This window comes from Chelonia mydas, chromosome 13 (assembly GCF_015237465.2).
Source record: "Chelonia mydas isolate rCheMyd1 chromosome 13, rCheMyd1.pri.v2, whole genome shotgun sequence".
In the NCBI taxonomy this organism is placed as follows: domain Eukaryota; kingdom Metazoa; phylum Chordata; order Testudines; family Cheloniidae; genus Chelonia; species Chelonia mydas.
Genome location: NC_051253.2, coordinates 2,003,820 through 2,031,816, shown reverse-complemented (window position 1 = coordinate 2,031,816; position 27,997 = coordinate 2,003,820). Strand labels below are relative to the sequence as shown.

General features: G+C 43.4%; 2 protein-coding genes across 7 annotated transcripts in view; both read left to right on the top strand.

The window, feature by feature from the left end:
• The first annotated feature begins 25 nt into the window (after positions 1 to 25).
• On the top strand, positions 26 to 11,519 carry MAPRE1 (microtubule associated protein RP/EB family member 1). Of its 6 annotated transcripts, none has more exons than XM_043526776.1 (8): positions 26 to 248; positions 1,268 to 1,391; positions 4,399 to 4,544; positions 6,095 to 6,302; positions 6,634 to 6,711; positions 6,896 to 7,014; positions 7,638 to 7,790; positions 8,178 to 11,519. In XM_043526776.1, the coding sequence occupies exons 2-8, from the start codon at positions 1,271 to 1,273 to the stop codon at positions 8,232 to 8,234; spliced, it is 882 nt and encodes a 293-aa protein (XP_043382711.1). In that variant the 5' UTR covers positions 26 to 248; positions 1,268 to 1,270; the 3' UTR covers positions 8,235 to 11,519. The 6 variants fall into 6 exon arrangements, with proteins under 6 accessions (XP_043382711.1, XP_037771639.1, XP_037771640.1 ...); XM_043526778.1 differs by lacking the exon at positions 26 to 248 and adding an exon at positions 511 to 533; XM_043526777.1 differs by lacking the exon at positions 26 to 248 and adding an exon at positions 629 to 770.
• Positions 11,520 to 14,296: 2,777 nt separating this feature from the next.
• Positions 14,297 to 27,997, top strand: part of EFCAB8 (EF-hand calcium binding domain 8) — a 39,871-nt gene continuing 26,170 nt past the window's right edge. Inside the window, exons 1-9 of the mRNA XM_027824980.3 lie at positions 14,297 to 16,034; positions 18,861 to 18,918; positions 20,044 to 20,218; positions 21,759 to 21,877; positions 22,101 to 22,204; positions 23,535 to 23,715; positions 24,660 to 24,765; positions 25,066 to 25,150; positions 26,640 to 26,761. Coding sequence (XP_027680781.2) covers positions 15,955 to 16,034; positions 18,861 to 18,918; positions 20,044 to 20,218; positions 21,759 to 21,877; positions 22,101 to 22,204; positions 23,535 to 23,715; positions 24,660 to 24,765; positions 25,066 to 25,150; positions 26,640 to 26,761 — 1,030 coding nt within the window. The 5' untranslated portion in view covers positions 14,297 to 15,954. The remainder of the gene's footprint in view (positions 16,035 to 18,860; positions 18,919 to 20,043; positions 20,219 to 21,758; positions 21,878 to 22,100; positions 22,205 to 23,534; positions 23,716 to 24,659; positions 24,766 to 25,065; positions 25,151 to 26,639; positions 26,762 to 27,997) is intronic.

Here is a 27,997-nt window from a genome sequence, read left to right as displayed (position 1 = left end):
GATATCACGTGACCCAAGGAGGGGGCCGTGCTGCGCCTTAGCAACGAGGCCTCGGCCCCGCCCCTTAGTAACTACTTCCCGCCTCGCCTCGCCCCCCCCAACTTGAGGAAAGGTGACAAGCGACGCCTGCTGCAACGGACGCCGGGTAGTGACGCGAGCACGTACAGTGCGCGTGACGTGCTGCTCCCGGGCGGGCAGGCGGGCGGGGCCGGTTTGAACGCGGAGGAGACGGGGCAGAGCCGGGGCAGGTAACGGAGTGGCGGGGCCGGCCGGGGCCTAGGGGGCGGGGCCGGCAGGCCGTGAGGACCGGCGCGAGGCCTGGGGCTGGGGCGGGGCCGGCTGAGGCGCCCCCCCGCCCCCGGGCCGCTGAGCCCTGACGGGGCGGCCTGGGGCAGCAGCGGCCCCCTCCCGGGCGCGTGTCGCCGCCCAGCGGGCAGGGCCGGTAACGGCCGGGGCGGGGGCCGCGGCCGCGTGAAGCGCCCCGTCGGCGGGGGCCGCGATGGCCGGGCCCTGCGGGCGCCGGGGGCGGAGAGGTGAGAGATGTGGGGGGCGGGGGGGTCTCTAGCTGTGCCCGTCCCCCGGGGGGGGCGGTGGCGGGACGCTTCCAGCGGCGACCGCTCCCCGCGGGAGTTAGGCGCGGGCAGGGACGATCCCCCTGCCCGGTCCGGCAGCCCTGCAGAGCGGGCGGGTCGCGCTCCTTCGGTCCCGTGTCGGTGTGAAAGAGAGACTCGGAGCGGCCCTGGCTTTTTGCTGCGGTGACTTCCCTGGAGGCTGGTACTGGGAAGGGAGCGGGTGGCTTCTGCTTATGGACGGGGGTGGCGAGCGGCTTCTCTGAGCAGCGGCTGAACGGTTTCGCGGCCTCAGCCCACCCACCTGCACTCGGTACAGTCCGCCAGGGAGCCTGCCCCGCCGTGTAGTGGACTATCCTTTCCGCAGTCTTCGGGGCCAGGGGCGAGAGGGCTGAACCAGCTCATCCCAGACGTCCGGGTGGAAGCGTGCTCGGGGAAGTTTGGGTGGCATCTGCTGATCTGTCTCCCATGTCTCTCACAAAACACTAAATCGATTCCTCTCTGCTTCCGATGACTTGGGGGTATTTCCAGCAGCCAGTTCTGTTACCTGGCCGTGTTAGAATCTGCCCTCTGTAGCAACAGGAGGGTGTAAATCAGGGTGTACACTACTGTTCTAACAAGTCAAGTCTGTAGCAGATCTTATCCTACCCATATACAACTTTAGTATGAAACTTTAATCTGTGGTTTCTATCTTTCAGAAAATGGCAGTTAATGTGTATTCTACTTCAGTGACCAGTGATAACTTGAGTCGACATGACATGATTGCCTGGATCAACGAGTCTTTGCAGTTGAACCTGACAAAGATTGAACATCTGTGCTCAGGTAAGAGGGCTAATGACAGGGCATGACTAGGGGTTTTAAGAGCATCCAGTAGTCTGTCACTGGATCTTGCTTGATTTGAGACTTGCTAACCCTGGACCCCAAACTATCTTAGTTGTGAGTACAAAGGATTGCTTCTGTAGTTTTGTGGAAGCTGAAGACTTGTACGCTCCACTCTTGCCTTAAAATATAGCCTTGAACTTTCAGCTCATAGCCCTGTTGTCAGACAAAATAGGCAAAAGCTGGAGATTGTAAAACATGGTTATGATACACCTTTACACTGCCACAACTACATGGTTAGTTAAAATCCTAGTATAGACAAATCCATAGTCAGAGTTAATCTGTTGTCTTGCATTATAACTTGGCTGTGAAACTGTCTCTGAAACCCTGCATTTAATGTGAAAGGTGTATTCCTCTTAGAAGATTATAGTTTAAGATATAGGACAAAAGTTCAGGGAAGGGAGAATGAAGTGAAATCATTGGTGTGGAGAGGGGAAGTTTCCTGGGAGAAACTAGGTTCTAAAGAAGGATTTGAAGTGGATTTCATCAACGGGAAGTAGACTTGAAAAGAAAGACGGAAACTAGATAGTGGCCACTGTTTATAGTGGTGGTGGTGACCAACTTCTCTCAATAGCTGGTTACTAAAAAGATGAAAAGAAAAGTAAGGTGGGAGGCCTGGGAGGAGTTTAAGGATTGAACTGGGACAGCAGATGGGAAAAAATATACTGGTAGGACTTTGAAGGTGAGGTCAAGGAGCTCTAATTTAATGGGGTAAGGAGGCAAAGCCCAACAAGGTGATTTGAGGTGATATAGTTGGAGTTGAGAGGATTTTGATATGGTGGTGTTTTGGATAGACTTGGAGGGGGAGAGAAGGGAAGTGTGTTAGGGTTATGGTCCTGACGAGTCACATTTTAAAGGAGTTAGTTCTGGAAATTGAAACAAAAGGGTGTCTTTTGATGCTGATAAAAATGAAGTAACAGACCTCGAGACAGGATATGGGGAAGGAAAAAAGAGTTGAAGACTAAACCAAGGTTGTGAGCATGGGATACAGGAAAAGTAGTGGTAGATAAGGAAGGTGGAGAGGATCAGGAGAAAATAGTTCAGTTCTAGGAGGTGAGTATGAGACCGTGGCAGGACATCCAGTAGGTGGGAAACATGGAATTTCCTGATTGGTCAAAGGAGGGGGAGAAGGAAAGGAGAGTGAGGTGCTATTAATAAGATGCTGCAGAAATGGTCAGCAAGGGTAGAAAGAACCAAAAGTACAGAGTTACAAGAATCAAAGAACTGAGCTGAGTTACCCAGTGTCCAGGGTTTTAAATCAGAATAAGAATAAAGACTTTTGGATTGCTGGTGTCTTTTATTTTGAACTCCATGAGAACCTTGCCCCGAGGAGTGAGAGAGCCTACATCAGCTTCTGCAGAATCTTGATTAATTTTTAAAGGTCTTAGATCCTACCACTCACCATTGCAAAGAAAAACTTTCAAATGCATACTTGCTCTTAACTGCGTAGTGTCACTTTCCAGTGTCTGCAAACAGACCTCTCTAGTGCTGCTGCTCATTTCTCTACAGCTTGAAATAAGCAAGATGAAACAGCTTTGCTGCTGTTCAATGAAAACTGACTGGTCATGTCAACTTCCTGGGGAATGTCATGAGCAGCAGAGGCAGACACTGGAGTTATTCACTGAATAGAAGAAAAAGATGCTGGAGGGTTCAGTTGCAGACACTTCTTTCCTACCTTAATTTGCACCATCCGAAGGTTATGGAGAAGGGAGAAGAAGCTCTTTTCCAATAACAGGAGGAGACAGTGGGAGCCCCAAGCAGGAACAGCAGCCTGATTGAAATTCCTGCATTCTCTCCCTTCCTAACAGCTGCAGATGGCATGACTAGACCACACATTAGGACTAAAGGCAAAAGGGAACTTGGAATTCTGTGTTCTTGGCAGTTAAACGGACTTCTTACAAATTTTTCACAAAAGTGTACCACCGGTCTTAGTATGACAGTTCAGGGTATTTGGCTTCTGTTGTCACCAGTGAATGTGGACATGGACTCCTCTGGTATATCAGGAAAAAAATAACCCCTTCAAGATAGGCACCTCCCATGTATGTGGCTAGTTCACCTTCCAAACCTATTACCAAATACATATTACCTCTGCAGCCAACCGGAAGGGCTGACAACTTCTTTTTTGTTAATTAAAATCTTTGCAGAATCTAAGTTAATACTTGCTGGGGAAAGATTTCTATTTTTTTCTGGGTGAGTGGATTTCATCCCCCTCCCGACCCCCCCCCCAAGTTCTAAATTGTAGTTATGTGGGGACAAGAAGGGAATAAGAGGTCTTTGAGGTGGGTGGAATGAAGCACTGGCTTTTTTGTTACTTTTATTATGTCTGGATTTCTGTTAGGGAGTGAGGATTGATATGGCCTTTTAACTCCCAGGGCACCAAGAGCTGTGGATAAGTGCTGTTTGTTTTATTTATTTTTCAATTTCTAAAATCTCAAATTTATTCACTAGTTAGAGAACCAGGTTTTCTTGCCTAGCCGAATATGACTGGTTATCTATCCCACACAACCCCACTGAGTTTATTGTTGAAGGAATGTCATGGTGCAGATCCTAGTTACATGTCCAATGAGTATGCTCACTCAGTGAGTTATGGAGGCAATGTAATAAGGGTTCAAATCATAACAGAGACCACCTTATAACCTTCATATTTTCCCTCTCTTGCAGTAAATAGTCTGCCCAGGAGTCTCTGATTCTGACTGACTTTGAATAAGATGTTGTAGCCATGTTGGTCCCAGGATATTAGAGAGTCAAGGTGGGTGAGGCAATGTCTTTTATTGGACCAACTTCTGTTGATGAAAGAGACAAACTTCTGAGCTACACCTGAAGAAGAGTTCTGTGTAGCTTGAAAGCTTCTCTATTTCACCAAAAGAAGTTGGTCCAATAAAAGATATTACCTTGCCCAACTTCTCTTTGTATAAGATGGCTTATGGAAACATTCTGTTTTTCTTGGCAGGTGCTGCCTACTGTCAGTTTTTGGACATGCTCTTCCCTGGTTCTGTAGCACTCAAGAAAGTGAAATTTCAAGCAAAGCTGGAACATGAATACATTCAAAACTTCAAGATTCTACAAGCAGGTTTTAAGCGAATGGGTGTTGACAAAGTAAGCTGGAATTGTAATTGGTATTCCTTGCACTTGGGTGCACGCATTTTAGTTTCAAGTTATCAGTACTGCCAGCTGCACAGCTGTATGAACCCTATGGCTTAGACCTGGATTTCTGTTTACATCTGGGTGTCTGCCAGTCATCAGCTTCGATGACAGCACTTACCCTTCCAACTTCCCAGAATTGGAAATTGAGCTGCTAGGATTGGATTTCTGGCTCTTACAAACAGAATGAGTTTCACTACCTGAAACATACATGTTTGCTTACAGAATACTGTTACAACTCTTCTGAGGTACTGCAGTTGAGCTTCCTGCTCTGTTTGTGCCAGACATGTGGCTAGAACCAATTGGTGTGGTGGTCCCAGGGACTGCAAGTTTTACTACTTCCCACAAATTCCAAGCTGCTGTAGAGTAGACCTGTGAAAGTGATGTTTCACAGTTTAAATAATCTTTGGTTTCAGAGTAGCAGCTGTGTTAGTCTATATCCGTAAAAAGAAAAGGAGTACTTGTGGCACCTTAGAGACTAACACATTAATTAGAGCATAAGCTTTTGTGAGCTACAGCTCAGTTCATTGGATGCATACAGTGGAAAATATAGTGGGGAGATTTTATATACGCAGAGAACATGAAACAATGGGTGTTACCATACAGACACCCATTGTTTCATGTTCTCTGCGTATATAAAATCTCCCCGCTATATTTTCCACTGCATGCATCCGATGAAGTGTAGCTCATGAAAGCTTATGCTCTAATAAATTTGTTAGTCTCTAAGGTGCCACAAGTCCTCCTTTAAATAATCTTTGTGTTCATGGAAAGTACAGTTTATTCATGTAATGGGTACTGCATAGCAATATCAGTACAAGGTTTCAATATTAACATTTCAATGTTATCTCTTATTTTGAGGGAACCTCATCTAAGGGTGAATTGATAGGTGCACTGAACGGATATAGAGAATGGGCTAAGACTGCTATTTATTTTGTGCAGTTCTTGTCTAGTAAGAACTGGGCTGGACTGCTATGTCTCAGATCACTGAATAACCATCAGATGGCTAGCCTTGGTCATTGCCCATTTGGACTGACCTTCAAGTTTTTAATAATTCTCTGTCTCCCTTCTTGCAGGGTGGGGTGCGCTGGGGGAGAGAGGAACCACCTCAAAACTGGGTATTGAGGAGAGTGGGGGTGGGGTGGGTGGGCCAACAGGTGAGACTTGGCATGAAGTTAAGATGTTAGAGTAGGGAGAGATGGACAGACTTCAGGATAGGAGGAGCAAATTTGACATTGGAACTCACTGCAGAAATTCTTACTGCCTAATGGTATAAGATGTGATAGTCGCCACTCAACTTTAAGGGTCCAATTATCTCTCCATTCCAACTAATGGAGAAAAATCTTTGACCACTCCTGTGTTTAAATACATAAGAGAAATCCTCCCTGGACTTGGACTAGAGATTGAATTTACACAATCCTGAGCACAATCTGTGATTTTGTAGAGCTTGATCTTTACTCTCAGAATATTTCCCTTCTGTTTAACAAGCTTTATTTCTCCCTCTCCAGATAATCCCTGTGGACAAACTAGTGAAAGGAAAATTTCAGGACAATTTTGAATTTGTTCAATGGTTCAAAAAATTTTTTGACGCAAACTATGATGGGAAAGAGTATGACCCTGTTGCGGCTCGACAAGGCCAAGAAACAGCACCAGCACCCACCCTTGTTGCTCCAGTACTGAACAAACCCAAGAAAGCTCTCAGTTCCGGCAGTGCAGGTAAAAGAAACATTGAAGATCTTCCGAAAGTCTTTCTAATTGATAAGAGCTTCAATAACCTAAATAGCAAAACTGACTCATTGCTTAATTTCAGTGCATTAAATTGTGGTAGTTCATAGCTTTCCTCTATTTCACAAAGATTCCAGTCTCTCAAAACACAGAATCAAATCATGATACATATGCCTGAGATCACACTGTAGTGCTAAACTTCTTATTTCATGGAGGATAGGAAGCTCTTTTCCATGTGAGACACTTAATCTGTAGGTTTGGCATGGCAGGCATCTTCAGGTCAGATAGTGTGTAACCATTAGAATTGCTATACCTCTTATAGATGACAGTTTCCTGGGAGCCACAGAAATGAAGGCTGCAAGAACAGACGCTTCTTCCTTAAAGAAAATGGCGATGATTGGTACCAACACCCTTGCCAGGGAGAAGGGACACTTCACATGGGGAGCTTGGGGCATTTCTTGCTGCATTACACTGGCTTTCAAATTCTTCACTATTCTATCTAAGCATGGATGGAAATAACTCCTGAGGGGACTTGGTTCTAAAAATGATTAGGCTAAGAATTAACACTGCATCTTGCCTTCTAGCTCCTCAAAGGCCCATTGTTACTCAGAGAACCACAGCAGCTCCTAAAACTAGCACTGGAATGGTTAAAAAGGCTCCCGTAGGAATAGTAGAGGATGAATCAGCAGAGCTGATCCAGCAGGTGAGTGTTAAACCTGTGGACTGTCAGGTTAAGTGAAAGTGCTCTAGATTAATCTACCTGAATCTTTTTATTTAAGTTAAGAAATGACTGGGTCTTGGAAATATAGCAAACAATTCAAATGTTTGTGCAACATGGCATACACAAACACACACACACTAACTTAAATCTCTTACATCCTGATACTTCATCGTACAGCGCTGTTGCAGACATCTAGCCCATTGCAGTTAAACTATGAATGGCTGCTGCTATGCTGCAGTAGTCAGTGTGAGATGTCATGGGTCACACTGTTATAAACTAAACTGACCTCATGTAAATGGTAATTTAGCCTCTAAAAGAATAAGCTGGGCAGATGGTTGGGTTTTTACCTGCATGAAGTAGCGATCCCTTAACATTTGCAAAGAGGACCGTCCCTCATGTGAATTGGATGTCTAGCACAGAAATAGAACATATGAAGTAAACTGAGTCTCAGTAATAGACCAGTGCAGGTCTTGATTATTCCCAAAGTGGTCTCATACATCACAAAAAAAGCAGCTTTTTGTGAACTGTGAGAATCTTGCTTTCTGAGTAAATGCTTTGTGGACTTCTCTCTGGTGGAGAAATGATCATGTGTGACTCTTTGGCAGATCAATGTATTGAAACTTACTGTTGAAGATCTGGAGAAGGAGAGGGACTTCTACTTCGGCAAACTGAGAAATATCGAATTGATCTGCCAAGAGAACGAAGGGGAGAGTGATCCAGTGTTGCAGAGGATTGTGGAAATTCTTTATGCAACAGATGTAAGTCTGCCTTTACATAAACTACTAGTTGGCAAGCGGGCGAATTTTCTCTAACTAGAAGTCTTCCATGAAGCCAATGTCAAATCTTGCTTTCTTCTATGTGCTTTGGGGCAGGCATCTTTTGTACTAAAGCTCTAGATAGTATCCTTGTGGTTACGCAGGAGATTCAGTTTGAATGGAAAAATACTTGAAATTCCGTGACAACTGGATCCAAGATTTGAGAGGGAAAATCTTTCTAGTATTGTATCTGGTCTTTCATAAGTGAGTGTATACCTCCTTGACAGTATCCCAAGTAAAACTGTAGGGAAGGGTATGTGCAACCAGCTGGATCAGTGGGCCTCATTTGACATCTGCTTCCATTAATACGTTCTTTCTTTCCCTCTTCAGGAAGGCTTTGTGATACCTGACGAAGGAGCACCACAAGAGGAACAAGAAGAGTATTAACAGTCCACATACTGTACCAGCAGAGCAGGAACATCAGAATTCTTTGCCCCAAATCATGTGCTTAACTGTAAAATACTCCACTTTATTATTCGTAGAGGACTCACTGGTTTCTTTTCGTAAGCAAAAAGTACCTCTTCTTAAAGTGCACTTTGCAGAAGTTTTACTCTTTTCCAATGGGTTTGAGTTAGGAGCTCTTTTTCACTTCGTAGCAGAACAGTATTAACATCTAGTTGGTATATTTAGGGAACAAGAGGTTGAATATTTTGAAGCTTGCTGCGGAATTGTTTGGTTGCTGGTTAAACATTGGTTTGTGGAAAGTCTTTTCTTCTGTATCTTACTGAGGTGGAGTGTGTAGTAGAGAAACTAATGACTGACTCACTGAAAGATTGAGTTAATGTGAAATTGCGGCAGAGAACTTTTAATAAAAATGCCTTAAGAGTATTTAAAATATGCTTCCATATGCCAAATTATAAAGTAATGTGACAGGAGATTTTATGTGCTTCATAATGGGGTAAGAAAGTGTCTACCTTACACTGCTGTCTGGGAGGCCTTGTGGCAATGTGACTACTCAAAAGGGGCTAGTAAAATAAAACTTCATCCCTGTGTAAAGTCGCTTACTAAGTGGTTAGTTCTCAATGACAAAATAGGCTTTAACGTTGCCCATCATAAGATTGGGAGGGAGTATGAGAGCTCAGACAAACGTACAAATTATTGAGTGCTAAATCTTTCTCTGACATTGTGACTAACAACTTTGCCAAACCCGTGAACTATATTTTCTGAGAAATAACATGTATCTAGTCGTATTGCCTAGAAGGTTCTTCAAAAGTTTCTCACTTCACTCTCTGGATCATTTTTCTACTTGTCCTGTCTCCCTCTATTTTTGTGGTGTCCTTTCTGGTATGTTTGTTTCTGTTTCCCATTCTCTCCCCCATCGTAGAGTACTGGTTAAATCAATGGATCTAACAGAACCTGCCTTATGCAAGTGTCTGTATTAAAGGGAGTGAGCGGGTTGAGGCTATACCTATTTTGTGCCTGTTGGGAAGTCTTCCTCAGCCCTTGGTGTACCTTAATAGTGATACTTGCCAGTACAGTAACCTTCTGGGGACAAAAAATGTGTTAGCTAATAGAAAAGCTAATGTTGCTGCAGAAAATACAGTACCCAGACTAACTTTAATATTAATATTTAAGATACTTTGTTCTTGAACTATCCCTTCCTTTGCTATCAAGTTCCTCTCATTGCTGTTTGTGTTTGGCAAGATCCCACAGGACATATGATCCACCCACCCTGAGTCTGATCAGTCCTGATGTGCTTGTATGCATTTGTTTCTGGTTGTAGCTTGTCCTAAAATGTGTGTAGAAGGCGAGCATTTTATGGTAACTGTTGTGTAGTGCATGAATCTTTGTGAAGTTCAGAGGAAAACCCAATTTCAGTGAATGCCAAAAATAAAATAAAATGCAAGTAACTAGCCATTGTTTAAAATTGCAGTGGTGCTATTTCTCTTGTGGCCTTCTAGACTTTTGTTGCCCTAAAATTCCATTTTACTGAAAAACCATATTCCACCTGGATTTTTCTTGACAGGGTTTTTTCTACTTTAAGCCGTTTCTAAATAAAGTTCTGTATTTCAAGAGTGTCATGTCTGCTGGAGTCGTCATGTTCTGGGGATATGATTAGACTAAGCAAAGGGTCCTGGTATTTTCAGTCTGAAGCTACACTACTTGCAACTTTGGCCTTCATCCTCAAATCATAGCTCCATTCCTTGCTCAAATTACTGCTGCATTGATTTTTCTTGGGGCTCCCCTGTATCCTGTTGGGAGAGAACTTCTTTTGGTATTTTAGGCTTATAGTGAATACAAATCATAGTTTGACTGTGGGCTTCCCTTTCCTTGGGTGTAATGTAGTGGAGCAGTGTAACAGCAACATTTGGTCTGTTTCTCTGTATCTAACTCATGAAGTCTAATGCATTGCATTACTAGAACACCAAAGTTAAAAGAATACCATGTTTTTGACCTTAGGTTCAGTCACCGGCCTCTCTGAGCAAACATCTCTTGTAATTTAGTCATCTTGTTAAACTTGCCGTTAGTTTCAGTGAGCCAAGCCTTAATGTTAGACAAGTACTAACTAGCTTCTGCAGAAACAAATGCTAATGTGGCATGTCTAGCCTTTTAAAAGTTCTGATAAATCCCCCAAAGTCCTGCCAGTATTCATGCTGGCAGACTTTTGGAATGGTCCATAGAGGTCTTATCCTAAGGAATAGTTACTGATGGCAACAAAACTAGTACTGCAGTGTGAAAGTGCATTGGCAAAATGGGGTTTTGATGCACATAAAATCTTCTCTACCATTACTTATTTGGTATGAGGTCAAAAACTTACTATCTTTCAACTTTTGATAACTGTGTAGATCACTCTGTTATCCTTTCTGCATACTCAAGGCAAAGTAGCAACATCTGGCTTGTGTGACCTGCCGTGGGAAATTACATTTGTAGGCTTTACACATTTTGTGAAGAGTCAGCTACGTGCTATGGATCATTGTGGTTTTACCTCTGTATCACAAGATCCTACCTGGTGAGGAGCAAGGATGGATCCATGTTTACCATGACACTAGATGAGTTGTGCTGTGATCAATTTAACCTCTGCTTCTGCCAAAAGCAAACAAATCTCTTAGGTTAAAGGGGAAGGAATAATTGGAATCGTAGAAATACTACTGGTGCTCCTTGACCACAAAATAGTCAAATGTCTAGTTGGTATCCAATGAGTCTACACAACTCAATGTGGAAACTTTCAGTCTTGCAAGTCAAAGTCCTGTGAAATTCCAGATTGCTGCATCATTCCCTAATATACCAAGAAATGACAAGTCATAAATAGAATTTGGAAATCCATAATACAGGTAACTTATTTACAAGTTTGTATCATAGACTTTTTTGGCAGTCTTTTATAATTTCATTGCTGGAAAGAAAATAACCAGAATAAACTTAAAACTCAAGTGGCTACTCTGCTGACCTGGTACAGCATTGGCTGATAGATGTTAAGTGCTTTTCTGCTGGAATGACTATTTCAGAAAACAAACAAACAACCTTTCTTAGATTTAGTTTTATCAGTTATGTGAAACAAACAAAATGGAACAACCAAAAGCTTATATCTATCTTTCTGTACCCAATGTGTCTTACAGGTGTGCACTCTGATTTTTTTAACTTAATTGTTCAATCTTTTCAAAATTCCTGGTTTGCAATGACAATTCATACTGTAACTGTTAAAAGGCTCCAAATAAAAGCCAAGAATTTACATCACTCATTTGTCTTAATATTTAATGTGACCACTGTTGCACTGACAAATGATATCCTGTTTTTGCTTTTGATGTTAGCACTCAATAACACATTTATAGAATTAGCTGAAGTTGAACTAGTACTTGGGGATCCTCTTAGGCTAGTGGTTTGAGCACCACTGGGAGCTAGGAACTAGTTCTGCTCATAGGTTTCAGAGTAGCAGCTGTGTTAGTCTGTATTCGCAAAAAGAAAAGGAGGACTTGTGGCACCTTAGAGACTAACAAATTTATTTGAGCATAAGCTTTCGTGAGCTTCATGCATCCGATGAAGTGAGCTGTAGCTCACAAAAGCTTATGCTCAAATAAATTTGTGAGCTACAGCTCACTTCATCGGATGCATGAAGCTCACGAAAGCTTATGCTCAAATAAATTTGTTAGTCTCTGAGGTGCCACAAGTCCTTCTTTAGTTCTGATCATAGCTTTCTTCCCCCTACTGTGCTTACTAAGATGTGGCTATATCTCAGAGGGTTTGAGGATTAGCTGGGAATTGTTTGTACAGTGCTCTGATTGGAACTACGCAAGTCTTAAGAACCCAGTGTAAAGAAAAATGGCACTATGCAATGCTCTGTGGATTTCTGAGCTTAGTAATGAAAATTCTGTAGCTATTCCCATTGTTAGTGTAAACAGCTCATCTACACTTGTGAAATTAAGAAAATAACTTGGCCCGTTGTGCAGGAACTCTTAAACTCGAGTCCAATTGCTTCTACAGCACTGAAGGCATAATGTGTAAGTACTGAAGTCTTCTAAAACTGCCCACGCATGGTTTGCAATACATCTACTCTGGCAAAATGGGGCTCTTCAACAGATGCCTGCCATGTGATTATAGTCTTGTGATACGGAGCAGAGGATGACAGCCGCCCACCTAGTCACTGTGAGAGAAACTCCTCCTGCATTTCGGTTAAAAGAGGGTGCCATTCCCTTGTTTTTGGAAATTGCTTGATTTTCCAGAGCAGCTTCATTACACCTGTACAAAAGATGGCAGCAAACTGGTGTGGGTTCCAGAGCAGCATAACTTAGGTGTGATGCTTTAAGCTTAGAATTGCCAGGTGTAAAATCATGGCTGTTTTTTTCCTTCTCCTTTGCTGCTTTTTCTTACAAGTTGGGTGGTATAATTGATTCAAAAATTATTCTCCGAGTTCCATCTTTGAAAGATAACTTAATTTTTCCCGTTGCAGATCATCTTTGGGTTTTGATGTATGAAGATTCGAAAACTTTAAAAAAAATTAAAATAAAAACCTGAGCTCTTATCCAGATAAATTATGTGTTGGTGGAGGATCCCTAACGGCCTGTGTGCATTCTTCTGCTTTTCTCCCTTCCCTGGTGATAGGACTCTTCTCAGGATTAGTGCAGTGTCTGTGTCTTGTTCTCCCTGTGTTATGGTGGAAGAGCTTTATGAAAGAGGGTGGTCTAGCAACACCTCTTGCTCATTAACAATTCCTGTAAAGTTGGGATGGGAGTTAGGATTGGTGCTTGCGGGCCCATGATTGGATTCTGCAGCCACTTGTTTTATTAGATGGCGGTAGTTTCTGCCAGCTGTAATGATCAAATAGAAGGTTCTCTGCTTCCTTTACTATAGTGGCGTATTCCTATGAAAAGCATTTGTGCTGTTATTAGATGGGTTCAGAGCACACTTTGTCCCCCTGACATTCTAGCTTTCTTTTTATGGGCTTCATTGCCTGATTTTCAATGGTGAACTTTGGTGATTTTCCTGCCCTGAGAGGGGGAAGCTTGATGTTAGTGGTCATCTGGTAATCCTACTGTTCTATTAGCTTGTTAGCCCCTTGGTTTCACAACTGGGCAGTTTTCCTTCCTAGTGTGTCTTCAAATCTTAGGATAAAACATTTTCACAGACCAGTCTGCTTTAGTGGTTCATTCATAAGAATGGTCTGTGAAAATGTTTTATCCTAAGTTTTCAAGACACACAGTATGGCCAATGTTCCATGTCGCCTATTATCCTGTCTTCTGACAGTGGCCGGTGCCAGATGCTTCACGGGGAATGAACAGAACAGGGACATTCAATCAAGTGATCCATCCCCTGTCACCCAGTCCCAGCTTCTGGCAAACAGAGGCTAAGGACACCATCCCTGCCCAGCCCGGCTAATAGCCATTGATGGACCTATCCTCCTTGAATTTATCAGTTCTTTTTTGAACTCTGTTATAGTCTTGGCCTTCACAGTATCTTCTGGCAAAGTGTTCCACAGGTTGACTGTGTGGTATGTGAAGAAATACTTCCTTTTGTTTGTTTTAAACCTGCTGCCTATTAATTTCATTTGGTGACCCCTAGTTCTTGTGTTATGAGAGTGAGTAAATAACACTTATTTACTTTCTACACACCAGTCATGATTTTATTAGACCTCAGTCATATCCCTCCCCTTAGTCATTTCTTTTCCAAGCTGAAAAGTCCCAGTCTTATTAATCTCCCTTCATACGGAAGCTGTTCCATACCCCTAATAATTTTTGTTGCCCTTTACTGAACCTTTTCCAATTCCAATACACCTGCACGCAGTATTCAAGAGGTGGGCAAACCATGGATTTATATAGAGGCAATATGAGCTTTTCTGTCTTATTTTCTATTCCTTTCTTAACGATGCCCAACTTTCCGTTTGATTTTTTGACCGCCGCTCCACACTGAGTGGATGTTTTTAGAGAACTATCCACAATGACTCCAAGATCTTTCTTGAGTGGTAACAGCGAATTTAGATCCCATCATTTTATATGTATAGTTGAGATTGTTTTCCAACGTATGTTCTCTGCACATATCAACATTGAATTTCATCTGCCGTTTTGTTGCCAAGTCACCCGGTTTTGTGAGATCCCTTTGTAACTCTTGGCAGTCAGCAACTACTCAAGATAGTAGTTTTGTATCCTCTGTAAACTTTGCCACGTTACTCTTTACCTCCTTTCCTGTATCATTTATGAATGTTGAACAGTATATTCTCCAGGTGGGATGGGTGAAGACCTTGGTATTTGGTGGTTGGAGCTGGAGAGTGGGATATGTGTGATATCCTAAATAGCAATACCTACCAAAAATTGGAGAGAGCCTGGGTAAAACCTACAGCTTTTATATTAGACAAGGGAATGGGAGGTTTAAAACTCATTTTGGAAACCCCTACTTCACTCAACTAGCTGAATTAATAGTTGGAATTAAAAAATAATTTGTGAAAAGGATGTGGGTATTGAATCTTTATCTAGAGGCCAAGAACTTCCAGTGCACAAGTTGGCATTGTCCGAGAGAGGCTTCAACCCAAACAGGTACAAAGCTAAATTTGACCTTCCTGATATTACTTAGGTGAAGGGAAAAAACCCTTTGTTTAAGGTTGAAGCAGCCACCTTATTTCTACATTGTATAGAAGTAAAATATTGGCACAAACCCATTCTTTGCCTGCCGGCCATAGAGACGTGATCTGGAAGACAGTGGTGTTTGTCAGAAGATGTGCTTGTCTCTTTAAAGCAAATTTTTCTTAGTAAGCTTGGCTAGCTTTCAAACAGCAGCCTTTTAAAAATCTGTGGCTGACCTGTCAGGAAATGTAGAAAACAGGAACTGAGGGTGCTTTTTCTGAGGTCTGCAAGAAATTTCAGCAAGGCCCCGGAAGAGTGACGTCCTTTTGCAAAGTAGCTTCATAAACTGGTTGCCTCTTAATCTTCCAGGATCTCTCTGAATCTACTGCTGTTCCAATGGGAGCTACAAGAACAGTAAAGCTTCCTGGATAAAATAATGTGGGATTACATTAACATAAGTCTCAACATAACCTCAACTTCATGATTCAATATTTTATATCAAATAAACAAGCAGCAAGTTCGCCTAAAATGGAGGGACAATTGAGGTGAGATCAGCTCAAAAAAATCTAAATACAAACCTCATTTCTGCTTGGCTTTCTCTCAGTCATCCTGTCACTGGGAGGTGAGGGGCTGGTTTAATGACCAAGACCAATGGGAGTCCTGACTGTGGATCCACTGCAGAGACTGCTCTCCTAGCAGCCCTTGAAAAGGGCAGGAAAAGGAAAGGATCTCTAGCCATAAATCCCTGGAAATGGCCTCTGCTATGTTCCTCTCTTGTGTTCTATGGATCCTTTGTAGAGCTCCTGCCTCAAGTCATCTCTGGTGCATATATGTGCGTGTGTTGCTCTCGATGGCGCAATTGAAGAGGAATTCCCTCTCCTCATCCAGCTGCTTTGCGGGAGAGGGATAGTAATGGGCTGCTCCATGGCTTCTTGGCATGGAGACCTCCACCCAACCTTTCTAAGGAAGAGAACCCCTTCCAACAGAGGCTGGGGAAAGCAGTCTGCCTGATGTTCTGTGGGTGATGTCACAAATCCAGAGGTGACATCATAGTTGAGTTTGCTGAGGGCCTTGGGCTGGAAGTCCCCAGTGGATACACAGCAGGAGCAGGAACAGGGAGAATGTCTACCTCTGAGAAGTTGAGCAGCTTTTTGGTGGGCTCAGAGACTCATAGGATCAGTATTCATCCCTCTGTGGCATGGTGAGTGATGAAAGACAGGACACCCAAGGAACTTTTTGCTTCTCACAATACCTAGTTAATTTATTGCTTCTTCTCTGAGCCACCCTCCAGTATAGTAAACCCTTCTCTTAATCCATCCTGCCTCCTTGCTAGGATGATGTAGTAAATTAATGTGTAAGTGCACTGAAATTCTCCCCTAATTTCCCCATCTGTAAAATGGGAATAAAAATATCTCTACCTTCTTGGGGCATTGTAAGGGTTAATTCAAACTTGTAAAACACCTAAGGGCCTGCACATGCAGCTCCCATTGACTTTAGCTGGACTTTCTGCATATGTCTGAAAATCAGGCCTTAAATGACTTCAATTCAAGGTCAAGGTCAGGGATCTCAAACTCAAATCACTACAAGGGCCACTACATTGGAATTAATTGATAAACTTAACAGTAACAAGTCACTGGGACCAGATGGCATTCACTCAAGAGTTCTGAAAGAACTCAAATGTGAAATCGCGGAACTATTAACTGTGGTTTGTAACCTGTCCTTTAAATCAGCTTCTGTACCCAATGACTGGAAGATAGCTAATGTAACGTCAATATTTATAAAGGGCTCTAAAGGTGATCCCGGCAATTACGGACAGGTAAGTCTAACATCCGTACCGGGCAAATTAGTTGAAACAATAGGAAAGAATAAAATTGTCAGACACATAGAACATAAATTGTTGGGCAAAAGTCAACATGGGTTCTGTGAAGGGAGATTGTGTCTTACTGATCTATTAGAGTTCTTTGAAGGGGTCAACAAACGTGGACAAGGGGGATCCAGTGGACATAGTGTACTTAGATTTCCAGAAAGCCTTTGAGAAGGTCACTCACCAAAGGCTCTTACGTAAATTAAGTAGTCGTGGGATAAGTGGGAAGATCCTTTCATGGATTGAGAACTGGTTAAAAGACAGGGAACAAAGGGTAGGAATAAATGGTAAATTTTCAGAATGGAGAGGGGTAACTAGTGGTGTTCCCCAAGGGTCAGTCCTAGGACCAATCCTATTCCACCTATTCATAAATGATCTGGAGAAAGGGGTAAACAGGGAGGTGGCAGTTTGCAGATGATACTAAACTGCTCAAGATAGTTAAGACCAAAGCAGACTGTGAAGAACTTCAAAAAGATCTCAGAAAACTAAGTGATTGGGCAACAAAATAGCAAATGAAATTTAATGTGGATAAATGTAAAGTAATACACATGGGAAAAAATAACCCCAACTAGACATACAATATGATGGGGGCTAGTTTAACTACAATTAATCAAGAAAGAGATCTTGGAGTCATTGTGGTTAGTTTTCTGAAGATGTCCACGCAGTGTGCAGCGGCAGTCAAAAAAGCAAACAGGATGTTACGAATCATTGAAAAAGAGATAGAGAATAAGACTGAGAATATCCTATTGCCCTTATATAAAGCCATGTTACGCCCACATCTTGAATACTGCATACAGATGTGGTCCCCGCATCTCAAAAAAGATATACTGGCATTAGAAAAGGTTCAGAAAAGGGCAACCAAAACGATTAGGGGTTTGGAATGGGTCTCATATGAGCAGAGATTAAAGAGGCTAGGACTTTTCAGCTTGGAAAAGAGGAGATTAAGTGGGGATATGATCGAGGTCTATAAAATCATGAGTGGTGTGGAGAAAGTGAATAAGGAAAAGTTATTTACTTGTTCCCATAATATAAGAACTAGTGGCTGCCAAATGAAATTAATGGGCACCAGGTTTAAAACAAATAAAAGGAAGTTCTGCACACAGTCAACTTGTGGAACTCCTTGCCTGAGGAGGTTGTGAAGGCTAGGACTATAACAGGGTTTAAAAGAGAACTGGATAAATTCATGGAGGTTAAGTCCATTAATGGCTATTAGCCAGCATGGGTAAGGAATGGTGTCCCCAGCCTCTGTTTGTCAGAGGGTGGAGATGGATGGCAGGAGAGAGATCACTCGATCATTACCTGTTAGGTTCACTCCCTCTGGGGCATCTGGCATTGGCCACTGTTGGCAGACAGCATACTGGGCTGGATGGACCTTTGGTCTGACCCAGTTTGGCCGTTCTTATCTACATTGGCCTGAGGGCCGCATCACTGACACCTTTTCATATAAAGATACAAAAGCCCCCTCCTCTGCTCCCAGTCCTGCCCCCACTCCATCCCTTTCATGAGGCCCCGCCCCTTCCCTGCTCACATTCCAACCCCTTCCCCAAAATCCCCACCCCAACTCTGCCCCCTCCCTGCCCCTATTCCAACCTCTTCCCCAAATCCCTGACCCTGTCCCGCCTCTTCTCCACCTCGTCCCCTGAGCATGTGGCTTCCCCCCTCCTGGAAAGCACTAAGTGCTGCCAAACAGCTGTTTGGTGGCGGGAAGTGCCTGGAGGTAGGCAGAGGAGCGGAGACGCGGCGTGCTGGCGTGGGGCGGGGGGGGGCGGGGGCTGTGGGTGAGGGGAGCTTGGCGGCCGCAGGAAATAACTCCAGGGGGCGGGACGGGGAGCTTGGCGGGCTGCAGCAAATAACTCTGCGGGCTGCGTGTTTGAGACCCCAGTCAAGCTGCTTTAGCACCTCTCATGATCAAATTCTTCCATAGCTAGCAGGATGAGTTCAGGATTACATAGCTCTACAGTAAGAACTATGGACATCGTAGTACCTAAGGCAGTATAGAGAGGGCCATGTCCCACTTCAGGTTACGCTAATTTTTACTGAAATTACTTTAATACAAATATTACCTGAATAGCCATTTTAAGGGTCGAAAGATTTGCAGTCTTATTAATGATTACAATCTCTTTCCCACCCCCAAAGCAAATACAGCTACATTTAACATTTCAGGGCAGGCAACGATTCTGAAGATGAAGGAAGCCTTAAACAGCATCAAATGGGGCAAAAGGTAAATGAGCAGAAATGGTATTGATGGACAGAGTGTTATGTGAAAAAGGGCTGTTGTCAAGTGTTCCTAAAATGCAAATGGAGCTGGATTGATGTGGTGGTCTTATTTTCTTAACTGTACACATCGATATTTTGGAAGGTTGAATGATATCCTTGCTTCTCTCAAGTGCCATATTTCATGTCCCCTTTAATATCTGCATCCAGCTATATTTTTTTCCCTCAGATTTAAATGACTTTAAGAACTGCTGGTCATGTGTTTATTTTTTTAAAGCAAGCTTTAATGGTTATACCTTTACCTTAAGGTATCAGATGGGGAAGGGAAATATTTTGTTTTAAACTTGAAACTTACCACAGTGTTTCCTGTTTGAAACCACAATGTGCCCAGTTCATCCTGGCTTTGGGGCTAAACTCTGTGCAGTCGGTGAGTGGGTGCAGGGAATGTTGGCTTTATGCTCATCTTGCTCCTTTCCTATCCTGGACCAGTGAGGGGCCAGTTCAGCTCGCAGCACAGATCGAAACAGCCTGAGTGCTGTGCTGATTTGCACCCAGCTGCCTGGGACAAATGGGCCTGCGTAGCAGCTGGGAATAGACAGAGCTTAGCCATGCCTGCTTGTTTCTGGTCTTGCCTTTGCCATGCCCCTTGTGCCAGGAGGATGGCAGAGAGCTAGCTATGCCGGCTGTACCCCAGCCAATGAAGCCCTCTGTGTAAAGGTAATTGCTTGGTGGCAGCTATAAATTGGGTCCTGTATTTCTTAAGTGATTTAAAATTAATGATACTGTAGTAATGCAGTGGGGCTTAAGTGAGAGTTGTGGTGCACAAGACCTTGTGTGGGGTCTCTGCATTGTCATGGATTTACCCTTGTTGAATTCCGTGGGGCTACTATCAATAGTGAGGACTACTTCCATGGACAAGAGTTTAGAGAACTGGACCTTCAGTTTCTAAGGTCTTTGGCAGAGGGGCCATTTCTCTTGCTTATCTGTATATGCGCTCATAAGGTTACTGCTTATAAGATGTTTACTGGCCTCCTGCTCTTGCCGCATTTCTGTGAGACCTGAGTAAAGAGGGCTATCTTGGGTGGAATAAAAACTCTGCACATGCTGTTCTTGATCCCAACTGTTTTTTCAGCTCACTGGACTTCTGAGGAAATCTGTCTCGAGCTGCTCATCTCCCAAACAAATACGGAGGTTCCCAGAATCCACCGATACCTCCCGTGCCCAGCAAGTTGAGGACCAGATCAATTATGAGCATTTGCAAAAATTGGAGCAATCATTCCGGGAAGCGGATTTAGACAAGGGAGGAGGTGATGATGCAGCATTTCCCAAAGCATTTCAGTCTCTAGATAACTGCTCTTTTGGTCACTTTTTTAGTTTCACAGCTATCTCTGTTGCTGTTAAGAAGCATGCAGTCTACACAACAGCATCCACCAGATTAGCCCCTTCAAGCTTCATCCTTTACTTTGGACCTGATTTTTCCACTGGAGAGGTTTCCAGCTTACCTCTCTCAGCAAGTCTATATCACCCATTCTTTGTGATAGCGTTGGGTTTCTATATGGTGAAGCAGACTCCGATTTCCTCTTCCTCAGTTGCTAGATGTCAGGAAGCCAAGAGAACAAATTTACCACTCTCTCTAATTAGGTTTGGTTTAAATAGGGTAAAATCACACATTGTAATAATGACACGAATACTTCCATAGCATCTTCCAGCTGAAAATCTTGACTTTCTTTAAGAGCATAAGTTAAGCCTCACATGCTCCCAGTGTGGCAGCAGGGTAGTTTACAGATGGAAAAATATGGCACAGAGTGTGTAACTAATCCAAGGTGTCGCAACAGGTCAGAACCAAGGCTAAACCCCAGCTCTCGGGTTCCCAATTCTGTACTTATCAAGACATGTGGCTAGATATTAACCTTCCTCTATGCTTAGGCTTTTTTCCCTATGGCTGAGTTTTTTGTTCGTCTTTGAGGAGGGATGATCTGTAGCCTGACTTTGAGAGATGCTGATCTGGACATCCCTGCATGATCCTGGGTGTAGTTCTCTAGTATTGCCAAAGAGCAGCCTAAGTTTAAATACTGGCTGACAGAGACATTGTGCGTAGCGTGTCTGAGAGCCACATACTGTACCCAGCCACCCCCAGCAGGATGATTTTTCTGCAGTGGTAGAGTTTAGGTTTCAGAGGGATTATTTTAACAGCAGACACAATAGGGTACAAGTGAAAATAGAGCAGTCTGGAAAATTTCAATTGAAATGAAAACTAGATGAAAACAGAAAAGCATTTTCTCTTATTTTCCTCCTATTTTATTTACTGCTCGCCATGAAAATCTGTAAGCTGCCTCACTCCCTTCTTTAGGCACTGGACCAAGGTTTGTAGGTAATAAAACTTGGGCTAATGCTTTCTAGGGGCAAGAGCATTGCTCCACGTTGTGAGTCAGGTTTAGACACTCTAGGAAAAACTTAGTTAGGGGCCCCTGTTCAAAAATCTGTTTGCCCATGATCAGACTTTCAAAGAAGTTCTGCACTTATTTGGTGCTTACCAGTGTGCACAACTACTGCAGAAGTGCATGCAGATTTGGAAATTGCGTATGTAAACAAGTAATTTATAAGCATTTGCACACATCGATATGTTACTTACACAGTTGCAATAGATTGTATGAGCAAATTAGATACCCAACTGCATGTGTTTTTTGTATGCACAAATTATCGAGAAATCTGCCCCCATTGTTTTTTGGGGGGAATTGCTTTTGATACTTAATTGCCATTTTGAAGTGCTCTGTTCAGTCTATTTTTTCAATAGACATAATTGTCTGGAAAAGTTTAGGGCTGAATATACTGTGCTTATTCTCCCAGGGCTGGATATTAAGGAGTTCCGCAAGGCAATGAAGAAGATAATGGACAATATTACTGAAGAAGATATTGATATCATATTTATGAAAATTGACACTGATTGTGATGGCTCCGTGGGCTGGGTAATACTGTGCTCTAATCAAAGAGAATGGTGGTTATGTAGCAGTTGCAAAAATTTCCTGATTTTTATTTACCTTGGTTTAATGTTGGGGGAAGGCAGAGTTTCCTGCTATTCCTATTATCTTTGCCATAGTTCTTGCTGCATCTGTCAGCACCACAGGACTTGAGATAATTAATTCTGCTCTCCTTTTTATGCTATGCTGATGAAATTGTTCTCTCTCACAGGAAGAATATCTGAACTATATATTGCGAGAGTACAGAGGAAAGGATGACATGCTGAAAAGCCAATCTCCTCTGCTTTTTCAGACCCCCATGAAAATCATTCCAGTGTAAGCTCTTAGCCATTACTGTCTGAGGAGGAGTGATTCACATTAAAGCCGCTTGTATTTGTCTTCCAGTTTAGTGTGTTCTTGTGACATCCTAGCTGCGAAAAATGTCTTTTTAAAAATAATTTAACAGCAAATGACAAACATGTGCATCTTCCCATATGAAATTGGCTTAATAAACTCGCCTCTAATCATTTAAGGAACAACCTCTATGAAAGATAATAGCCTAGGTGAAATGGCTGCTTGAGATGAATTCCCGTCAGGATTTATTCAGTCTCAGTAGCATATTGTGAGTATAACTAGGGACACAGTAGATTATTGCTGTTATAGCAACAAATCAGAGCATGAGAAATGACAACACTCCCTTCTCCGGGGGTCACTTGAAAGTGAGGTGTTGCCTGTTTCTCAGACCTGCCAGTGTGATACCACTTGGGGTTGGTGCTATGATGAAGAACAAAGAGCGAGTGTGGCGAAATATGGCTAACTTGTCTTGCACACTTGCTTCTGACTCTGTTTTGTTTAAACTCAGATCCTCTCCAACCCAGCCAAAACTCTCCCCCGAGTCATGCATCCCTTTTCCTTCCTACCTGGATAGAGCCTGGCAATAGGTGAGCTTTGCAGCATGAACTGGAGGTTAGCGACTAGGGAAGCATGCTCCAGAACCATGGAGACTCTGGCTGGCTTCAGTTTCTAGGGTATTAAATAAAGGGACAGGTGGGTCTTTTGTTGTCCAGGCCTCACAGAAAAGGGTACGCTGTAAATACTTCAGTCCTAGTGTCTCTTTTGATCTTAAACTTACGATCATCTAGTTTATCCTGTGTAATACAGGGTTTTTTAAGCTGCACCCAAAGGCTCAGCCCATCTTCACTAACAATTTGTTTCCAGCTTGAAAAAAAACATCCCACGTGAAGTGTCCGGGTTTCAATTTACTTCCACACATGACAGTCCCTCCAACGGGTATTTTCTTCTTTATATGCTGTAATGTATCTTTGTGCTAAGGGGTTGGAGACATTGCAGTGTGAACACCAGTAACCTTATAACCTGATAGTGTGAAAATCTCCTTCCCACTCCCACCACTTTGCCTTGTGTCTCTCTCTCTCTCTCTGTGAGGCTGAGACTGACTCAACTTGCATCAAAAGCTCCTCAGCTCAGGGGCCGGAGTTTCAAATTTCTGCTAAGTGCTGAGTGCCCCATCAGGCTGTATAAGGTCATCACCTTTCAGTTCTTGTGTTCCCACCTGCTCCATTCCTGCCCTCTTACAGGCCTGTGTTACCCTTCTGCTTCCTGACCATTCTGCTCCATTTCTCCTGTCTCACTCCTTTCCCTTGCTCAGGATCCAAGGCCAGGAAATCATCAAGGTGCAGTTTTTCCCAAACCAGGGCCAGGCAATGGACAGGAATGAAAAGGCCAAGAAAAGTAGTGTTTGGAATCTCTCAGGGCGATTCCTGACAGTCAGCCGGGATGGAATCTTACTCTACTGGAGTGACACGTTCAAACTACTCCGCACTGTCCAGGTACATGGCTCATGAACTTGATCGAAGTGAAGGGCTAGATTCTCTCTAATCCACATAATGCAGGGCTCTCAACCTTTCCCAGACCATGACATCCTCCCATTTAGCCCTCTAGAAATGAGGTGGATGTGGCCTCCCTGGGGGTCTCAACCCATGCCCTCATGGAGCTTGAATACACAGTGCAGGTGTCTCCTTTGCATATGTAGTGCTCGTTCTGCATGTGCGACATCCCATTGCCATGAGTGGCGATTCCACAAGTGTGGATGCACCACAGAGCCCCCCACTGCAGATGAGAGACCCACAGCATGGATCGGAGGGGAGAGTTTTGCCCATTGTATGAAGTATTTCTAAATCACCAAATCACTTTAGTAAGTGGCAAGGCAGTGCTCTGCTACACTGGATGCAGAGGTTGGGGTCAAAGCCTTCTCTTCTGGATTCCAGCACTCACAAAAACCCTAATATTGAGGGAGTATAAGGGGAAAATGAACCATTTCTCATGGAAGGAATATTGTGCACTAATTTCCCTGGAGAATCTCTTTAAACAGAAGCACCTGGTCTCAGCTCAAGTTTTGATCTATCTGCTAAGTTTTCTCCTCTTATAAACTAAACACAAGATAATGAATGAGAGATGAGCACTATAGGACAAGATCAATTAGACCCTTGAATCACTGCATCTTTCTACCATTTCAGCAGTAAAACTCTTCCTATTTAAAAATAAGTGCTGGTCTGGGGCTCTCATTCAGGGTGGAAAATACCAGAGCTGCTGCTAACTTAGGGGGAAATTCTCCTCAGGTCAGACAGCGAACCCAAGGCCTATGCATTGCTTACACCCTGCTTAAGCCCATAGACTGATGCATGGTAGTGCTTGATTACGTGAGCTTTGAGTGGGATTTGCAACTATTTTGGGGTTACTTGAGTTTTCAATGTATGTTTCCACTTCTATGTAGCTTGACCAGTCTGGACGACGGCCCAGTCAGCAGATGTGGGTCACTGACATGGTGTGTCTGTCTAATATCAACCTGTTGGCGATAGCGTCTACTGATCAGATTATTGGTAAATAGAGACAAATCATTCCCTCCTGTGACGATCTGGACCCTATCCTGCACCACTGACATTAACGGAAGCCTTGCCATTGACTGCAGCGAGCATGAGGTCCTGCTCTGTATGGCTGCAGTAGTGTCGGTCAGTTGCAGTACCTGTTCAGCAACCGGCATGTTTGCATGGCAGAATGTCTAAATAAACACAGATGCATGTGATAGGTTCAAAAGGTCTGTCTTTGCATGAACACCAAACGTCAAGATGTTGATGCTAATTTTGAGATTCGTGGGATTTCTCTTTTTTTCTGTTACACAGAATTCTTTGATATCAGTGGCAACAAATGTGACAGGCTCTTTTCCCTCATTGAGCTTGACAGCTGTGTTACGGCCTTGGATTACTGGTAGGTTACCTGCTTCTCCGAAAGGGCTGTTACCGGTTTTAAAATAGATACTTGCATCACAGACCCATGGCTCCTCTGCTGTGCGGGGTGCAGGAGCAATGAGTACCTGTCTATTGTAAGGTTTCAGAGCAGCAGCCGTGTTAGTCTGTATCCGCAAAAAGAACAGGAGGACTTGTGGCACCTTAGAGACTAACCCATTTATTTGAGCATAAGCTTTCGTGAGCTACAGCTCGCTTCGTCGGATGCATCTATTGTAATGAACTGGGGGATGTTCATGTGCACAGATACCCTCTACTGGACGGAGAGAGAGCTGCTCACTGACCCACAGCCCCTGTACTGGCTAGCACTTACAGGCCATGGATCTGTGCTCTTTGGAGTAGAAGAGATCTGAATTCTTTATCTACTGCTGCTGTGAAGCTCTGAGTGGCCACCGTATATACTGTAGAGACAATGGCAAGTTGTGAGATGCCGCAGATTTGTCACCTACATTCTCTTACTTTAAATAGTGAGACTCTCTCCTTTTCTGTTTTCTTACTAAATAGTGTAGTGACAGGAGTTTAGGGAGGTTCAACCCTATTCTTTTGTTTTTTACACACCCCTTTTTCAACTGCTCATGAATCTTTTTAAAAACAAGAATGTGTTTTGCCAGGGCCATATGTTTTGTGTGGCTCCTCCAACAGGCCTGACACTTCTGTGTCCCTCAATGACTTCCCGGATGACTCGGTGTCTTTTATCTCAATGTCACTGTCTCTGGTATACCGCTTGTGCGGTCACGTATGTCGAGGGGACAGTGACTATCATGGACAGAGAATTATTCTTGAATGTTTCTCTTTCAGTTGTTCATGAGACTTCAGTGAGCATTGGAGTCTACCAAAAGCATAGCCAAGTGGAAAATGTATTGAATCCTCCCTCTTCACCATATTTAGGTTGCCTGGCGGTAGTGTTATCACTGGATAATTGCTGGAGTCTGGTTTAGGATCCTTAAAACTTTGTCAAGGGGGCCGAGTGTGGGATGGTCACTTTTATTAATTCAAATTCATGCTTATAATAAATAAATACTATTGTATCTGAATTGCAGCTGTGTATAATGGAGCAACATTTCAGCTTTCAGATACTACCTGGAAAAAAAATTTCAGCCAATCTGAAAAAAGCTGCTTCCAGAGAGACGACAGGCCTTGCTTCCTACATCTGTCTTGTGCCCAGTGCACGGCTATGGTACTAGGTGTTCACTTTCCAAAGATGAGTTCTCAAATAGGCTCTCCAGGTCCTGCCTATGCATGCTTAGGTTGGCACTTAGGTGCATAAGATGGGTGTTTACTACATGTGCCTGGGAGCCAATCGGAGCACAAATGTTCAGTTAAGCTGGCCCTGTTTGAAAACTGGGTTTTCTATTTGTGATCCCCACTAGTGCTCTAGTTTAATACTTGCCTGAAGTGGCAATGTACATGGGGGGGTCTGATCTGTTTTCTTTCTTTTCTCCCTGAGTCAGGACAGATGGGTACAAAGGAGTGTTTTGTATTGGCGATGTGAAAGGAAACATTCTGATCTTCTCCTCGCTGGACGTTCTCGCAAATGGGATCTTCAATGTCCGTCACTATATAACTAAACCAGGTACAGATACTTTATAGCTATGCTTGGACCATCACATGTTCTCCTGTCTGATATACTAGAGAGATGAGCCAGGACTGAGGCTTTATCTGAATTGCCCTTCCTGGAGGAAGAGCAAGTGTTACCCATTTTACAAACACAGAGGTGTTATGAGACTGACTTTGAGATTTTATTGACTTCAGAGAGCTGCCAGGTGCTTCGCCCCTCTGAAAATGGCACCCTCCATGACTTGTCCAAAGTCCCACAGGGTCAGGGTAGTATCCAGGAATCCTGGCCCTCAGGTCTCTGCTTGCTCCTTAACCATCCTGATTCCCTAAGCAGGGCTAGATCCAAAGTACTTGGTTTTGGTTTTGGTTTTGAAAAAACAAACTCTGTTGCAGGTTTTGCAAAACCAGAATCATCCCTGTTCCTCAGTGTCTCTGTCCTGATGCACCACTTTTTCGAATCTCTAGGTAATTGTGTATGATTACTGTTAAGATAATAGGACTGGAGGGGACCTCGACAAGTCATCTAGTCCAGTCCTCTGCACTCATGGCAGGACTAAGTATTATCTAGACCAACCTTAACAGGTCTTTGTCTACCTGCTCTTAAAAATCCCCAATGATGGAGATTCCACAACCTCCCTAGGCAATTTATTCCAGTGCTTAACCACCCTGACAGTTGGGAAGTTTTTCTAATGTTAAGAAAAATAATTTTTCTCCCTCCTCCTTGTAACAACATTTTATGTACTTGAGAACTGTTATCATGTCCCCTTTCAGTCTTCTCTTTTCCAGACTAAACAAACCCAATGTTTTCAATCTTCCCTTATAGGTCATATTTTCTAGGCCTTGAATCATTTTTGTCGCTCGTCTCTGGATTCTCTCCAATTTGTCCACATGCTTCCTGAAATATGGCACCCAGAACTGGACACAATGCTCCAGTTGAGGCCTAATCACGCGGAGTAGAGCAGAAGAATTACTTCTTGTGTCTTGCTTACAACACTCCTGCTAACACATCCCAGAATGATGTTCTCATTTTTTTGCAACAGCGTTACACTGTTGACTCATATTTAGCTTGTAGTCCACTATGACTCCCAGATCCCTTTCCACAGTACTCATAGAATCATAGAATATCAGGGTTGGAAGGGACCTCAGGAGGTCATCTGGTCCAACCCCCTGCTCAAAGCAGGACCAATCCCCAACTAAATCATCCCAGCCAGGGCTTTGTCAAGCCTGACCTCCTTCCTAGGCAGTCATTTCC